The sequence below is a fragment of the Eptesicus fuscus genome, chromosome 1 (genome assembly GCF_027574615.1).
Source record: "Eptesicus fuscus isolate TK198812 chromosome 1, DD_ASM_mEF_20220401, whole genome shotgun sequence".
Classification (NCBI taxonomy): Eukaryota; Metazoa; Chordata; class Mammalia; order Chiroptera; family Vespertilionidae; genus Eptesicus; species Eptesicus fuscus.
In genome coordinates, this window is record NC_072473.1 from 38,937,752 (window position 1) to 38,956,903 (window position 19,152).

Here is a 19,152-nt window from a genome sequence, read left to right on the forward strand (position 1 = left end):
TCCTGTTGCACACACCATACAAGTCAGTCCAAGACTTAATAACGTGGCAATTGGCTCCTAAAATATTCGCTGCTAGCATTAGTGGAGAGAAATGGTACGCCTGTTTGTAAGGCGCATAAGGGAAATGAATGCAACACGATTATAGTAATCAGTCATTAGTGAATGCTGTAGTTTGTTATTAATAATTATGTATAACAGGATATTGTAAAAATTAAGTTACGGAATTTTATTAAAATGTTTCTTACATACTGTTATATTGGCAGGGGTGCAAAAATATTTGTGGGCTGCATGCGGCCCGTGGGTCAAGAGTTTGACATGCTTGCTTTAAAAGCACAAATGCATTTGTGACTATTCAGGAGATACGGTGACAAAATATATCCAGTTTTGGGTGAGGTCCTGATAGGAAATTGAAAAGAAATGCGAGAAATGAAAATTTTAGGAAGGTAGAGATGGGCAAGGAGAGCTGTGTTGAATCCATGTCAGCATAGAGTTTGTGGTGGGGGAGGATAGATGTGAATACAGGAAAATGACTTCTGAAATTTCCTCATTTTAATTTGTATAGTGACGCTAAAAAGGGAACACGAGTTTGTTATTTAGCAAGTAACAAATTGAAATTTCTTATTATAATCCACTATAGTAGCATTTTGTTATTTTTATGTTGTTTTCATTCATTTAGTGTATTTACTAGAGGCCTGATACACGAAATTTGTGCAAGGGGCTCAGCCCTCGCATCCCGCTGTCCGGTCTAATTAGCATATTACGCTTTCATTATTATAGATATTAATTTAACTGTTTTTTATTATTTTTAATACTGGTTATTATTTCACTTTATTTTTATGTGTTCTGGTTTCCCCCTTTTCTGTTACCATACTTACACAAATTCTGTTTCTCATTGTGGTCCGATTTGTATGGGGTAACTGATAATTCTGTTAAGTACTTCTAGAACTAAAGCAATAATATAAAATTGTATATAGTAGCTTATTACCTGATTTTATTATTTTGATTCAGTATCTATGTTTTTTTTAAAAATATATTTTTATTGATTTTAGAGAGAGAGAGATAGAAACATCAATGATGAGAGAGAATCATTGATCAGCTGCCTCCTGCATGCCCCACATTGGGGATTGAGTCAGCAACCCGGGCATGTATCCTGACCGGATATCGAACTGTGACCTCCTGGTTCATAGATCAATGCTCAACCACTGAGCCATGCTGGCCGGTCTCTATGTGTTGTTGTTTTTTCCTAATATACTCTTGTTGATCATAAAATCTTGGTTAAAATTAATAGAATACTTGTTTTATACTCACATATATTATAAAGAATACTGAGTTATAATAAAAGAGACAGTGTAATGGGGGAAGAAAGGGGAGGCGGGGGGGGGGGGAGAACAAGAGAGCGACATTGATGTGAGGGAGACACATTGATTGGTTGCCTCCTGACCTATCCCAAACAGGGTTGGGGATCAAACCTGCAACCCAGGTACTTACCCTTGACTGGAAATTGAACCCACAACTCTTTGGTGCATGAACCAACATTCTAACCATTGAATAACACTGGCCAGGGCTGGTTTTTATTTGAATTTCTCATCTGATTTAGCAAATCTTGTTCTAGATCAGACTTATAACCAACATTTAATCTATCTTTAATTTGGTGTTCTTTCTTTGTAGATTAATTATAATGCTTCCATGGCATGCATATTTTGATATAAGCATCTTATCCGAAAATTTTTCTGAGACCTTTTTGCCAGTATTGTTAATAAACTAATGTCTTTTCTTTTAGATCATTGCATGGTTAACTTTATCAAGGAAAATTTGCTTGGCTCCATTAAGGAGTTCAGAAATCGATTTATAAATCCAATTCAAAATGGTCAGTGTGCAGATTCTACCATGGTAGACGTCAGAGTGATGAAAAAACGTGCTCACATTCTCTATGAGATGTTAGCTGGATGTGTTCAGGTACAAATACATTCCATAGTAATAAAATATTATTACTTCATTATATTGCAATCCCAAAATGTTTTTTGAATTTAAATTTTATTTTCTGTTCCCCTCCCCGCCTTTTTCAGTATATAGTTTACAGTTAAACCTCCTTTTATTGTCTCTAAAAGTGTATGCAATATTGACATTTTAAAAAGTTCCATTATTGATTTGCCTAGTGTACATGTTCATATTTGAATATGTAAGTGTTTAGATTCTTTATCCTTAAGATAGGGACTATGTAAAAAGAACACAGCTATTATGATTAAGAAATTTCTGTGCTCATTCTAAATCTATAGTATTCTCAACCTCATTTATTTGAAATGGTTGTAGGAAAGGCATTTATGATTTGCAAGAAATGGCATTTTAAATGTAATCCTAAAAGAACTGTTTTATTATTGTCAAGTACAAACAAAAACCTGAATGGTCTAGTATTATTATTTATATATACATTTTCAATGAACCTATATTAATGAATAGATAACTCTGTAGAGACTGAGCCAGCAGTTAATAGATCTCAAGATCTGCACTTTTTCTTTCAATACTAGATACTAATGGTAGCCACACAGATGTAACAAATGAGACAGGCCATCCTTATGCCTGGGTATACTTATATGATGGTATGCTACCATCATATAAGGCAAAGTTATCCTGTTCAGGTTGGCCACAGATAATAGCAAGTACTCTCTTTCGGTATTCATGCTACTACCTAGACCAGTGGTTCTCAACCTTTCTAATACCGTGACCCTTTAATACAGTTCCTCATGTTGTGGTGACCCCCAACCATAAAATTATTTTTGTTGCTACTTCATAACTGTAATTTTGCTACTGTTATGAATCGTAATGTAAATATCTCTGTTTTCTGATGGTCTTAGGTGACCCTGCTAAGAGAACCGCTGCTGTAGAGCCTAAGACCATCGGAAAACTCAGATATTTATATTACGATTCATTAACAGTAGCAAAATTACAGTTATGAAGTAGCAACGAAAATAATTTTATGGTTGAGGGTCACTACAACATGAGGAACTGTATTAAAGGGTCACGGCATTAGAAAGGTTGAGAACCATTGACCTAGACAGTGTTTTGTTTTTTTCTGAATTAGGTAGTCATGTGTATCTTGCATATTAGTGTTTTTTCTTTCCTATTCCAATAATTGGTTTCAAGAATGCTTATATGTGGCTTGATTTCTCAATTGGGCAAAGATTGCCCCTTGCTTTATGCGTTATTCTCTGGCATTTTGCACATCTTACACAAAGCACAACTCAGAGTTCATCACACTTTGATTCATCAATTTTAGTAAATGATTAAAGCAAGTCTTTTTGCTAGCACTACCTATTACATCCCCTACCCTAATTTTTTCTCTTCTTTTATATACATGCTAGAGGCCCGTTGCACGAAATTCATGCAAGGGACTCGGCCCTCGCAGCCCCAGCTTCGTCTGAAAGGTGGTTTGGACGGTTGTTCAGCCATCCGGTCTAATTAGCATATTACACTTTTATTATTATAGATATATATAGAGAGAGGAGGCCATTTGAAAACCTAAATTGCTCACTTGGTAATATGACCACTTCCATTTAAAACTTGTGTTGCAGTATCTTTTTACCAGTGCATCATATTCTATAGTCCTATGAAATATATTGACTGCACTCATATGGGAATCATTGTGTGATTTAAGTGGGTAAATCTGTTTCAGAATATGTTTTCTTATATGTTTGGTATCTATTTGTGTGTGTGTATCTTTTAGTTGCAAGCAGTGATAATTCTTAGAACAGTTAATTCCTGTCATATATTTAGGTTAACTAATTTTCTTTCTCTTGTTAATTACAGAGAAAAGATTATACAGCATTAACAAAGTTCTTGCCTCCAAAACATGAATATGTGTTAGCTGTAAGAATGACTCCTATTCAGTGCAAGCTCTATCAGTACTACTTAGATCACTTAACAGGTAACAAACACTATTGGTTTATTGTTTTTATCTTTCCTTTAAATACATTCTTTTCTGTAGAATTCTGTCTTGCTAATTTTACTGTGTCAGTTCTTTTTCAATTTTTCAATTGAATAAAATTGGTATGATTATTTTGTAAAGGTACAAAATATTTTAAATTACAAAAACACTAAACTAGTCAAAATAAAATCAATTTAGAATAAACAGCTGAAAAAATATACATATATATGACTAATACCTTTAATTTGTATAAAGCTTTTATTTCAGAAAATTTATAAATGTGAATAAATTCATAAAAGAAAATACATATAATTCCAGTATATTATTAAAAATCATTCAACCACATTAATAAGCATATACATAAAATACATGAAATCTTTTCTTAGTTATCACATTGACAAAGGTTGAAGGAAAGAAAGTGGCAAAATACAAAGAGCATATGTTATGATCCCAATGTTATAAAAAAAATACATAAAAATGCCTAAAATATACCAAAATGTTAACAAAGATTGTTTTCTGGGTGATTTCATTATGATGAAATTTTGGTTTATTTCTTATTCTTTTCTATGGGCTTTTCAAAATACCATGAGTAGGTATCATTTTGTCATCAATAAACTTGTGTATGTGTGTGTCTGTGGCTGTGTGCCCAAGGTCGTCACTGTTCAGAGAACAAAATTTAGTCTCTGTCCTGGAGTGGGATTTCTTATTGGTCACTTTATTCTGATACCTTACCCCAAGTGATGTGTCAGATTTATTCAGGGGATACATTTTAGTAGGTTCCCTTCAGCCATTGTGGATACAATAATTTATTAAAAAATAATGGAAGGTGGAAGGGTGTGCACACATATTCAAATGATACTTTATATTATATTAATAGTTAATGTGATTCTGTTTGTAACAGCAGTGCATTTTACAGAGTAAAATAATGCTGACAGTCTAAGAATTGTTCTGCTTTGGGAAAAATAGGATTTGAATGTTAGTATTTTATAGAACTGCTTTTTTGCTATATTTTAAAAACAGAGTTTTCTTGTTGACTTTTGGAAGAAAATAACTTCTAATAAAGCACATGTTTGTTTTCCTTTGTATATCAATCAGAAGCTATAAGATTTATTATACCATACTGTTTTAAATGATAATAGTTGTAGATATAATTAAGTAACCAAATATAGACATCCTAAGGAGAGAGTTACCTTGTAGTTTAAGAAAGGGAGATGTTCAGATCTCTCTTTCACTAATCTCTGAGTGTTAAAGGGTGCTAAATTTGGCCATTTAATTTAATATTTTTTCCATTTAAAATTTTGGTTTAGGGAAAGTGCTAGCCACAGTGTTTTCAAATACTAGAGAATCAGTTGTCTTTAATAGCCAGTAGCAAAATGTTAATAGCTCATATATAGATGTTAAAATGTACTATTTTGAAAGCAATGCAATATTTAAGAATTAAAGTGGCCTGATTTCTTGTGATTTTAATATATAGGAATAAATATCTAAATCACTAATTGCCAAAGCTTCAAAACTCTGAATAGTATGATTGTTAAATAACAATTTGGTTCCATTAATCTCTCAGTTATGAAAAGGACCGGCGTTTTCCCCATACTAAATATGACATTTTATTTTCTTAAAGTATACTAGAAGCCCGGTGCACGAAATTCGTGCACGGCGGGGGGTTGTCCCTCAACCCAGCCTGTACCCTCTCCAATCTGGGACTCCTGGAGGGATGTCCGACTGCCCGTTTAGGCCCGATCCTGCTAGGATCGGGCCTAAACGGGCAGTCGGACATCCCTCTCACAATCCAGGACTGCTGGCTCCCAACTGCTTGCCTGCCCGCCTTCCTGATTGCCCCTAACCACTTCTGCCTGCCAGCCTGATCACCCCCTAACCACTCTGCTGCCAGCCTGGTTGATGCTTAACTGCTCCCCTGCCAGCCTGTTTGCCCCCAACTTCCCTCCTCTGCCAGCCTGGTCACCCCTAACTGCCCTCTCCTGCAGGGTTGATCACCTCCAACTGCCCTCCCTTGCAAGCCTGGTCCCTCACAACTGCCCTCCTTTGCAGGCCGGGTGCCTCCCAACTGCCCTCTCCTGTTGGCCATCTTGTAGTGGTCATCTTGTGTCCACATGGGGGCAGGATCTTTGACCACATGGGGGCAGCTATATTGTGTGTTTCAGTGATGATCAATCTGCATATTACTCTTTTATTAGATAGGATAGAGGCCTGGTGCACGGGTGGAGGCCAGCTGGTTTGCCCTGAAGGGTGTCCCGGATCAGGGTGGGGTTCCCTTGGGGCGTGGGGCGGCCTGAGCGAGGGGCCTGTGGTGGTTTGCAGGCCAGCCATGCCCCCTGGCGACCCAAGCAGAGGCCCTGGTATCTGGAATGTATTTACCTTCTACAATTGAAACTTTGTAGCCTGGGGCGGCAGCCATTTCTGTGGCAGTTAATTCACCTTCTACAATTGAAACTTTGTAGCCTTAAGCGGGTGAGCCCAGCCAGGGTGTGCGGAAAGCTTTGCTTCCCCTGTTGCCGCGCTTCCCCTGTTGCCGCCGGCAACCCTGGCCTGCTCTCTCAAGCTCCATTCTGCCGCCATTCTGTTTGAATTTGTTTACCTTCTATAATTGAAACTTTGTAGTTTGAGTGGAGGCTTAGGCCTGCAATGGCTATGGAAAGCTTGGCTTGCTCTGTTACCTGGGAAACCTTGCTCTCTGTGGCTGTAGCCATCTTGGATTGGGGTTAATTTGCATACTCGCCCTGATTGGCCGGTGGGCGTGGCGTGGCCGGTGGGCGTGGCTTATGTAACGGAGTGATGGTTAATTTGCATATTACCATTTTATTAGACAGGATAACGAGTTAATAGCCCCTCTTGAGAAAACTTCCATGAAAGGCCAAATGAGTTATATTTTCACTACAAATCATTATTACATTATTTCTTCTGAAATGTCACCCACCTGTTTCACTTACATTTCTGTTATATATTCTAAAAATTATTTTGCTTTTCTAGTTGACTCTTTTTAGACTGTACTTAATTTTAAGAAGTTCACTTAAATTTTGCTTTTAATACTAGCAATAGTTTGATGTTAATTTTAGTTGTGATAATTTGTAATATTTGCAGAATTAATGTCATAAGAGACTGACTTTTAATTAATTTCAAGGAAATTAAAATCTACACACTATTGTAAAGCATACAAGTATGGATCATGTGAAATTACAATTCAGACAATGGGACAAGATATTTACAAATCATGTATTGGATAAGGGATTAATATCCAGACTATATAAAGAGCCTCCTACAACTCATCAACAAAAATCCCAAACAAGGCAATTAAAAAATGGGCAAAAGACTTCAATAGTTATTTTTCTAAAGAAGATATACAAATGGCTGAGAAGCACATGAAATGATGCTATATATAACATCATTAGTTATTAGAGAAATGCAAATCAAAACCACGAGATACATTTCACACCTAATAGGATGACTACTATAAGAAGAATAAGAAAAAGAAAAATATCAAGTATTGGAATGGATGTGGAGAAATTAGAACCTGGTGCATTGCTGGTGGGAATGTAAAATGGTGCAGCTGTTGTGCAAAAAGCATCGTGGCACTTCCTCATAGTAAAACATAGATTCACCATATGATCCAGCAATTCCACTTCTAGGTATATATCCATAATAATTGAACAAAGTGTGATGTGGTGTGTATGTGTGTGTGTGTGTGTACACATATGCACAATAGAAAATATAATTTAGTCTTAAAAAGTAAGCAAATTTTGACAGGTTACAACATGAATGAATCCTGAAGACATCGTGCTTAGTAGTGAAATATGCTAAATGCAAAAGGACAAATACTATGTAATTTCACTTAGAGATAACTGGAGTCGTAGAGGCAGAAGGTAGAATGGTGATTACCAGGGGCTGGGAGAGGAGAGAATGCATAATTACTTTGTTTTTCTTTAAAAAAAAATTTTGTTTTTTATTGATTTCAGAGAGGAAGGGAGAGAGAGAGAAACATCAATAATGAGAATCATTGATCGGCTGCCTCCTTCACGCCCCCCACCCCTCACTGGGGATTGAGCCCGCAACCCGGGCATGTGCCCTGACCAGGAATCGAACCATGACCTCCTGGTTCATAGGTTGATGCTCAACCACTGAGCCATGCCGGCTGGGCTACATAGTTATTTTGAATGGGTACAGAGTTGCTCTTTCTATTTAGGATGATGGAAAATCTTAGAATTAGAGAATGGCGATGGTTGCACAACATTGTAATTATATTAATGGCACTGAATTGTACTCTTATAAATGGAGAGCAGTAACATGCTTTTGTCTCTGAAAAATTCATGGGTCCAAGTGCTACCCTTGAGAGATTGATTCAGTGGACATGGAGTATGGCTCAAACATCTGTATTTTTGTATGCCCTGCAGGTGATTTTGGTGTACTCTCAGCTTGAGAACCACTGCTGTAAATGATGCTCAACCTCACTGGCCATAAAGGAAATGTAAATCAAAACCACAATGAGATACTGCTTCATTACTCACTAGGATGACTATAATATTAAAAATAGAAAATAATAAGTGGTGAGGTGTAGAGATATTGAAACCCTTACGTGTTGCTGGTTTGGAATGTCAAATAGTGTAACTGATGTGGAACACAATTTGGCAGTTCCTTGAAAAGTTAAGTATAGAGTTATCATATGATCCAGTAATTACACTTGTGGCTGTATACCCAATAGTAATGAAAACATGCTTCCACACAAAGATGTGTACACGAGTGTTCATAGCAGCAGCATTCGTTATAGTCAAGACCTAGAAATAACCCATATGTTCATTAAGATGGATAAACTAAGGTATTATATGCATGTAATAGAACATTGTTTGGCAATCAAAAGGAACAAATTGCTGATACATGCTACAATATGGATCAACCTAGAAAACATACATTAAGTTAAAGAAGCTGGTCAGAAATGACATAAGTTGTATCATTTCACATGTAGGAAATATCCAGAGTGGACAAATAGTTTGAGTAGGATAGGTGTTAATTCACCTGTGAAGCCATCTGGTGCAGGACTTTTGTTTGCTGGGATTTTTTTTTTATTACCGCTTCAATTTCACTAGTTGCAATTGGTCTATTCAAGTTTTCTGATTCTTCCTGATTCACTTTTAGAAAATTGTATGTTTGTAGGAATTTGTCCATTTCACCCAGGTTGTCCAACTTGTTGGCATATAGTTATTCATAGTAATTTCTTACAATCCTTTGTATGTCTGTGATGTCAGTTGTTACTTCTATTTCATATCTGATTTTATTTATTTGGGACCTTTTTCTTTGTTTTTTGATGAGTCTGGCTAATAGTTCATCAATCTAGTTTAGCTTTTCAAAGAACCAGGTCTTGGTTTCATTGATCTTTTGTATTGTTTTTTAGTCTTTATGTAATTTATTTCCTCTCTAATCTTTATTATTTCCTTCCATCTACTTACTCTGGGCTTTGTTTGTTCTTTTTCTGGTTCTTTTAGGTATGGGGTTAGATTGTTTATTTGATATTTTTCTTGTTTCTTGAGGTAGGCCTGTCATGCTATGAACTCCCCTCTCAGGACTGCTTTCCCTATGTCCCGTAGATTTTTTTGTTGTGTGTTCTTGTTCATTTATTTCCAGGTAATTTTTCTTCTTCCTTGATCTTATGGAAATCCATTCATTGTTTAATAACATGCTATTTAGCCTCCATGTGTTTGAATGATTTTGAGTTTGTTGTATTTAATTTCTAGTTTCATGCTCTTGTGACCCAAGAATATGCTTGATATGATTTCAGTCTTCTTGAAGTTGTTAAGACTTATTTTGTGTCGTAACATGTGGTCTATGAGAATGTTCCATGTGCACTTGAGAATAATGTATATTCTGCTTCTTTGAGATGAAATATTCTCCAAATATCCATTGTGTCCTATCTAGTATATCGTTTAAGGTAGCTGTTTCCTTGTTGATATTTTATCTGAAACATCTATCCACTGATGATTGTGGTGTGTGAAAATCTCCTATTTTGAATGTATTGCTATCGATCTCTCCATTCAAGTCCACCAAGATTTTCTTTATATATTTAGTGGCTTCTATGTTTATAAGGGTTATATCCCCTTGTTTTATCAATTTCTTTAGTATTTTTTTGTGACCTTGATGTGGATATTTTTATGTTTCATGTTGTCCCAAAGTTCACTTAAACTATCCTCATTCTTTTTTAATCTTTCTTTTCACCGTATATCAGAAATGCAGTTTTATTTATTGTTTTATTTATTTACTAGAGGCCTGGTGCATGAAATTCGTGCATGGGGGCGGGGGGCGGCTTCCCTCAGCCCAGCCTGCACCATCTCCAATCCAGGACCCCTTGGAAGATGTCAGACATCCCTCTCACAGTCCTGGGCCGCTGGCTAATAATCGCTTACCTGCCTGGTTGCCCCTAACTGCCCCCCCATGCTGGCCTGATCGCCCCTCACTGCCTCTGCGTGCCTACCAGATTGCCCCTTACTGCCCCCCCCCTTACTGGCCTGGTTGCCCCCAGTTGCCCCCCCCTCTGCCAACCTGGTCACCCCCAACTACTGCCCCCCGCCAGCCTAATTGCCCCAACTGCTCCCCCTGCTGCCCTGGTCTCCCCCAACTGCACCCCCACATGCCGGCCTGGTTGCCCCTAACTGTCCCCCCTCTCCCCCCGCTGGCCTGGTCACCTCTTAGTGCCCCCCCCCCACTGACCTGGTTGCCCCCAACTGACCCCCTGCCGGCCTGGTTGCCCGCCTGCTGGCCTGGTTGCCCCACGGAGTCTGCTTGTTCAGTCGTTTGGTCGTCCCTCACTAACCCCCCGCTGCCGGCCTGGTCGAAGGCAGCCATCTTGTGAGGGTGTGATGGGCAATTTGCATATTACCTTTTTATTATATAGGATTTTTCAGTGCATATCAGAAATGCAGTCTTTTTAATGTTTTACTTATTTATTTTTATTATTTTTTAGATTTAAATTCTTTATTGTTTAAAATATTACATGTCTCCTTTTCCCCCAATTGACCTCTCCCCAGCCACTCCTACCCCCACCCCCCGCCCCCCCAGCACATGCCCTCACCTCCCTGCTGTCTGTGTCCATTGGTTATGCTTATATGCATGCATACAAGTCTTTTGGTTGATCTCTTACCCGCACCCCCACGGCCTTCCCTCTGAGGTTTGACAGTCTGTTCAATGCTTCAATGTCTCTGGATCTATTTTTGTTCATCAGTTTATGATGTTCATTATATTACACAAATAAATGAGATCATGTGATATTTATCTTTCTCCGACTGGCTTATTTTGCTTAGCATAATGCTCTCTATGTCCGTCTATGCTGTTGCGAATGGTAAGAGTTCTTTCCTTTTTTAAAATTTTATTTATTTTTTAATATATTTTTATTGATTTCAGAGAGGGGGGGAGAGAGAGAGAGAGAGAGAGAGAGAGAGAGAGAGAGAGAGAGGAACATCAATGATGAGAGGGAATCATTGATTGGCTGCCTCCTGTACACCCCCTACTGGGGATTGAGCCCGCAACCCGGACATGTGCCCTTGGCGGGAATCGAACCCGGGACTCTTCAGACCTCAGGCTGATGCTCTATCCACTGAGCTAAACCAGCTAGGGCAAGTTCTTTCTTTTTTTACAGCAGTGTAGAATTCCATTTCGTAGATGTACCACAGATTTTTAATCCATTCATCTGCTGATGGGCACTTAGGCTGTTTCTAAATCTTAGCTATTGTAAATTGTGCTGCTATGAACATAGGGGTGCATATATCCTTTCTGATTGGTGTTTCTATATTCTTGGGATATATTCCTAGAAATGGGATTACTGGGTCAAATGGGAGTTCCATTTTTAATTTTTTGAGGAAACTTTCCACAGTGGCTGCACCACTCTGCATTCCCACCTGCAGTACACTAGTGTTCCTTTTTTTCTGGGTTTTCTGTTCTGTTCCATTGCTCTTTATGTCTGTTCTTATGCCAATACCAGGCAGTTTTTAGAACAGTAGTTTTGTAATATAGCTTGATATCTGGTATTTTGATCCCGCCAATTTTGTTCTTCTTTCTCAGGATTGTGGTAGCTATTCAGTGTCTTTTTTTTTATTCCATGTAAATGATGAGGGTTCCTGTCATTATTTGCAGATGACATGATATTATACATAGAGAACCCTAAAGTCTCCATAAAAAACAAACAAATGACTAGATTTAATAAATGAATTTGGCAATGTAAGCTGGATACAAAATTAACACCCAGAAATCTAGGGCTTTTTTATACATCAATAATGAACTTGCAAAAAGAGCAACTAAAAAAACCATTTACTATTGCAACAAAAAATTAAGATACCTAGGAATAAACTTAACTAAGGAGGTAAAAGATCTGTACTTGGAAAACTACAAGATGTTGAAAAAAGACATTCTTTTTTCTTTTTACTGCTCTAATTGGGTGTTTTTTATTTCTACCTTGTCTACCAAATAGCTGATTCAGTCCTCTGCCTCATCCAACTTACTTTTTATTCCTTCCATTGTATTATTAATGTCTTTATTTCCTACTGGCACTTCTTCATGGATTATAAGTCATTTTTCATGCTGTTGTTCTTACTAAGTTCCTTGAGCATCCATATAACTGTTGCTTTGAGTGCCATGTCTGATAAATTGCTTGCCTCCATTTTATTTAGCTCTTTTCCTGGAGGTTCCTCCAGTTCTTTCATATGGGACCTGTTTCTTTGTCTTCCCCTTTTGGCTGTCTGTGTTTTTTTTTTCTTCTATGTATTAGATAGAACTGCTGTGGCTCTCATTCTTCATTGTAGGTTCTTATATAGTAGGTGTCCTGTGGGATCCAGTGGTGCATTCTCCTTTATTTCCTGAGATGGGTGCTTTAGGAATGTTTCTTGTGTGGTTATGTGGGCTTTCCTGTTGTAATTGGGTCTTGATTGCTTTTGCCCCATTCGTGGGTGGGATCATCCCTGTGGCTGGCTGACTTTGAGGCTCGTTCCTGATGATGGCATGAAAATTGCTGTGCATGCCTAATCTAGAGCTGTCTTTTTGGGCTCAGTGGCACAACCTTCCAGATAATCTGTGCTCTGTGCTCCACGAAAGCTTTTTGTGGGTTATGTGCACCCCCTATTGTAGTTGCATCTTGAATGTGGTTAACCCTACAGGCTGGGTGACTATAAGGGTAAACCCTGATCACTGTGTATGTGACATTGTGCACGGCTGTCCCCCTGAGATTGGGTTGTTACCAGCAGGGTCAGGTGCCTGCTGGAATCCCCCTTTTGGTATCCAGCTTGTGTGGTTGGTTGGGTTGAGCTTTGGTGTAGTCTGAAGCCCACCACTGTTTATGTTGGTTCTGGGTCCACTAAGTGTAATTCAGGCACAGGTTGCTTTCAGAAGGTTCATGTAACCCGTCTTGGGCTATCTGTTTGTGGCTACCATGCTGTTCATTTTTTGTCTATATCTACTGGACCTGAGTGTGCATGGGAGTGGCCATTCTATCTTAGAGCTAGGGGCAGTTCTGTAAAAAGACTGAGGCTCTCTGACATTAGCCTCCAGCTGTGGGCTACTCTGCCACTTGCTGAGGTCATTTGGTTTTCCTCCAGAGCCTTCCAAAGAGAGATTGTAGGATGAGCCCAGTCTCACCAAGAATGACCTAATGGGTCCATACTTGGGGGATCATGCAATGAGGCACTCAATGAGGAGAAAGAAGCACCATTTCAAAGTTCAACCTCTTAGTTTCTGCTAGAGCCTCCAAGCATATTTCCACCTGGAGGGGCTCATTTACAAGTTCGGATTGGGTACAGCCAGCTGTCCCCTCTGCAGGAGCAACCTCAGCTTCTCTGGGCTTAGGGGATAGATAAAAAGACTCTTCACTTGAGGATGATGTTGGCCCAGCCCACAAGAGGGGGCTAAGCACTTTATTCCAGTCCCAGACAGTAGCGCCCCCCAAGGGACTCACACTTTGAATGTCCCTACTCTGAGCCGCTCTCCCTTCCCTCCATGGCACTGCACCCGTTTGGGGCTATCTGGGACTTTTCAGGGCTGATCCAAACAGTCTCCCTTTGGGCATGATTTCCACAACCTTTAGGATGGGCATAGGCACTTCTCCTTCCTCTTGTAGCATGGGCTGAACTCACAAGCGAGCCTGGATTTGCCTCCCCACAATGCAGCCACACTGTCCAGTAGTTGCCCATGTGGTTCCCAGACAGAAGACTTCCCATGAGACACAGTCCGAAAATCCCAGTTGTGTACAGCTCCCTGTCCCCCCACACTGCCAAACCAAGGAGGATGGACAGAAAGTCAGCCTTGTGTGGCACTTCCATTTTTCCATGTGGCTGGTCTCACCAGTGCAGGGCTGAAATTGTCTGCCCTGCTTGGGCTGTGAACCCAGCAGGATGGGGCTAAAAGTTCGGCTGGGCCATGCTACCAAACCCAGCAGTACAGGGTCAATTTTTGCAGCCCTGTGCAGCTCCCCTGCGCCATCAAACCCACCAGGAAGGGACAGGTTGAGTGTCTGAACAGCTCAATAGGTGGATATAGGGTTGCCCACTGTGCGGTGGAGGTTGGGGAGATTGTTCCTTTTCCCCAAGCCACACAGTTTAGTCACTGTCTATGTCTCTGCCAAGGGTCTCGCTAGAAATCACTGCTGGTGTAGCCCGCAGAACTCTCTCAAAGATCCTATTACAGCAGCAGGGACTCTCCAGCAGTCAGAGTCCAGAGTGAGCTCCCCAGGCTGGTACTGTAACTTTAGGACTGCTCTTTCTCTGGGAGGGTGCAGTTCAAGTTTTCTAGGCAGATCAAATTTCCACTGACTCCCACCGCTAGATGCCATGCATCCTCTTTCCATCTCAGTTGTTTTGAGCTGGGGATCCCCCTGTGGGGTTGAGACCTCAGGCTCCTAGGGAGCAGGAGTTCTGTAGCCATGGTCTTCCTCCAGCTTCTCATATGCCACTGTAACTATGTGAGGTGTTTCTCCCTTTATTCTTCTCTGCACTTTTTACCAGTCTCTATGTAGCTTCTTCTGTGCTCCTTGGTTAAAATATTTCAGATCAGCTAGTCTTCAATTGTTTTTTTAGGTTGATTGTTCTGTAATATAGCTGTACATCTGGTTTGGGGTTGGGTGTAAGTGGCTGCAACTCCTAGCTTGTCTGTAGCCGTCTTGGAACTTCTCTGCAGTAGATTTTTGAACATTGATTTTCTATCCTCAACTTTATTGTACTTATTCTTTCTAATAGTTTTTTGGTGTCTTTAGAATTTTCTATATAAAGAATTACATTGTCTTCACAAAGGGACAGTTTTACTTCTTTATTCCCAACTTGGATGCTGATTTTTTTCTTTCTCTTGCCTGTTGAATAAGAGTAGTGAGAGTAGACATTCTTGTCTTTTTCCTGATCTTAGAAGAAAGGTTTTCAGTTTTTCACCATTGAATATGATATTGGCTAAGGGTTTTTCATATGTGGTTTTATTATGTTGAGGTACTTTCCTTCTATACCCATTTTATTGAGTGTTTTAATTATAAGTGGATGTTGTATGATGTCAAGTGTTTTTTTTTTAGCATCTATTGAGATAATATTATTTTTTAAAAAATGTTTTTAATTGATTCTTAGATAGGGAGGAAGGGAGAAGGAGAAGGGTGAGAGAGATACATTGATGAGAGAAAAACATTAATTGGCTGCCACTTGCCTGCCCACTACTGGGGATCAAGCCAATAACCTGGGCTTGTGCCCTAGCTGGAAATTGAACTGGCAACTTCTTGGTGCATGGGTCAACCCTCAACCAACTGACTGGCACTGGCTAGATCAAAAACATCCTGAATATTTCAATTAAAAATGGGCTGAGAACCTGAATAGACGATATACAAATTCCAACAGCTATGTGGAAAGATTCTCAACTTCACTTGCTGTAAGGGAAATGCAAATCAAAACTACAATGAGATATGACCTCACACCTGTAAGAATGGCCATTATCAACAAGACAAGTAATATAAAATATTGGAGATTGTATGGAGACAAAGGAACCCTCATTCACTTCTGGTGGGAATGTAAACTGATATAGCCACTAGGGAAAACAGTATTTTGGTTCCTCAAAAAATTAGGAATAGAGGTTACCACATGACAAAGTCACTCCTCTTCTGGATATACACCCCAAAAATTTCAACACATTTGTTCATAAAGATATATGTACCTATGTGTTCATTGCAGCATTGTCCATGCTGGCCAAGATGTGGAAACAAGTAAAGTGTTCTTCAATATAAGATTGGATTGAGAATATGTGATACATATATACTATGGAATACTATGTGCCATAAGAAAAGTTGAAATACTACCATCTGTGACAATATAGATGGATCATGAGTCTATAATTTCACTCGTGGGATATAAAACTGAAAACAATAAATGAACAAGCAAGACAAATTAAAAACTCATAGACACAGATAACAGTATGGTGGTTACCAGAGAGAAAGGGGGGTGAGGGAGAAGTTGTAAAGGGGTCAAATATATGGTGATCTAAGGAGATTTGACTTTGGGTGCTAAATAGAATGAAATATACAGATGATATATTACAGATTTATACACTTGAAGCCTATATAATTTTATTAATCAATGTCATCCCAAAATGGTGGCGGAGTAAGTGGAAGTTACACTGCCACTACCCAAGGACCAAAATGGAATTACAACTAAAATACAGAAAAATTATCCTGTATAATCCACTGAAGACTATCTGGAGAGAAACCTGATAACTAAGGATGGAAAGTGGAGACTGCATAGAGACTGGTAGGAAATGCAGATGTGAAAGAGGCCTGGCTGGACTCCCCCAGGCAGCAGCTAAAGTTCTGGAGGGATATCTCAGGTGTGGAGGTTTCTCACTGAGAACTTTGGGGTCTAAACCCCAAGCAGGGCTCCCCATCCCAGAGCACCAGGACTGAAAAAGGTGCCCACATAACTTCTGGCTGTGAAAAGCAGCGGGGTTACTGTCTGCCAGGGAGAGACAGATGGAAATGCAGGCACCTTCTTAAAGGGCCAAAACACAAAATTTCATGTGCAGCCAATCACCTTGGGCTCCAGTAGAGGGAGGGCAGAGTGGAACAGAGCTGTGTGAGGACACTCCATCGTTGGGGATGTGGGGGGGGGGGCGTGGGGGCAGCTTTGGGCTTAGAGCTTGGAAGCCATTTGACCAGTTTCCTATGCTGAGTCATTCCCCCATACTATAGAGGATATCTTACACAGCCATCCAGGTGTGTGTGTGTGTGTGGGGGGGGGGGTGAAGGAAGCAATTGCCCCACTCTGTTGGAAAACCTCACCCCACCCAGTGGAGTCTATGCCTTGCTGTGGTCTATAGCCTGAGACAATTTAAGAATGAGAATAACAATCAGCCTGCAGGCAGAGGTGGATCTCTGGAGGCTTTGCGTCTTTGCTGGATCTTCTTTGCCCGGGGCTAGGAAAAGCACACCTGGGTAAATACCTTGGTCCTTTCTGAAGGCACCAGAACCAACAGAGGGAGCCAAAAGCTGTGAATTGCTGATAGCTTCAAACGGTACTCAGGGCCAGTCAAAAACAGTGTCTGACAATGTCCTGCACCAGATACTGGGAGTCATAGCAGATCTACCTAATATATAGACACAAACTCAAACAGGAAGCCAAAATGGGGAGATAAAAACAAGCCACACATGAAAGAATAAGATAATTCTCCAGAAGAAGAGATAAATATAATGGAGATAAGAAATTAATCAGATATAGAGTTTAGAATAATGATTATACAGATGCTCAACAGCATGAAAAATTATATAGAAATGATGAAAAATGACCTTTCAGAAATGAAGAATGATATAGCTGTAATAAAGAATACATTGGAAGGAATACATAGGAGATTAGGGGAAGCCAAGGATCGAATCAGTGAATTAGAAGAGAGGGTAGAAAAAAGTCAGAGAAACCAAAAATAAAAAAACAATTAAAAAGCAGGAGGACAGGTTAAGGGAGCTGTGGCACAACATGAAACGTAACAATATGCACATCATAGGAGTACCAGAAGGGGAAGAAAGTGAGGAAGGGATAGAGAATCTGTTTGAAGTAATAATGGCAAAATAACTTCCCTAACCCAGTGAAGGAAAAAGTCATACAAGTTCATGAGGCACAGAGAGTCCCAAGCAAGAAGAACCCAAACAGGCCCACACCCAGACATGTCATAAATAAAATGCCAAAAATTAGAGACAGAGAATCTGAAAGGCAACAAGAAAAAAACAATTTGTTATCTACAAAGGAGCTCCCAAAAGTCTGTTAGCTCATGTTTCATCAGAAACTCTACAGCCAGAAGGGAATGGCATGTAGTATTCAAGGTAATGAAACCAAGGATCTGAAAACAAACTTTAACCAGCAAGGCTATCATTCAAAATAGATTGTGAACTACAGAGCTTCCCAGACAAGAAAAGGCTAAAGGAGTTTATCACTACAAAACCAGCATTGAAAACAAAATGCTATAAGTACTGCTGTAATAATAGTAAGAAATATATAGAGATAATTTTTTATGCCTATGCATAAAAAATTAAAATGGCAATAAGTACCTATCAGAAACAACCTTAAATGTATATGGATTAAATGCTCCAATCAAGAGACATAGGGTAGCTGAATGGATACAAAAATATGACCCAAATATAGGATGTCTACAAGAGACCCACCTCAGAACAAAACACTCAGGATAAAAGTGAAGGGATAGAAAAAAAATTTCCCATCAAATGGAAACGGAAATCTGGGGTAGCAATACTCATATCTGACAAAAGAGACATCAAAATGAAGGCCGTAACAAGAGACAATAAAGTCACACTACATAATACTAAAGCGATAGATCTAAGATACAACCCTGGTAAACATATATGCACCCAATATAGGAGCACCGAAATATATAGTACAAATTCTGGAGGACTTCAAGGGAGAGATCTACAGCAATACAGTCATATTAGGAGACTTTAACACCACTGATTTTACTGCATAGATCTTCCAGACGAAAAATAAACAAGGAAACAGTGACTCTAACTAAATGACACACTGGATCAGATGGATTTAATTGACATTTACAGAACATTACACCCCAAGGATGCAGAATATACATTCTTATCAAATACATATGGGTCATGCTCAAAGATAGACTGTGTCACATGTTAGGAAACAAAACAAGTCTCTACAAGTTCAACAATTTTGAAATGATATCTGGCAGAGAACAAAGATGGTGGCATAGGTAACTGCTTGTACTCGCTG

The 19,152-nt window shown here is 39.4% G+C and overlaps 1 protein-coding gene across 1 annotated transcript in view; it reads left to right on the forward strand.

The window, feature by feature from the left end:
• Nucleotides 1–19,152, forward strand: part of ATRX (ATRX chromatin remodeler) — a 291,152-nt gene that overhangs the window by 164,200 nt on the left and 107,800 nt on the right. The window contains exons 21-22 of the mRNA XM_028137791.2: nucleotides 1,781–1,956; nucleotides 3,805–3,922. Of these exons, the coding sequence (XP_027993592.2) occupies nucleotides 1,781–1,956; nucleotides 3,805–3,922 (294 nt within the window). The remainder of the gene's footprint in view (nucleotides 1–1,780; nucleotides 1,957–3,804; nucleotides 3,923–19,152) is intronic.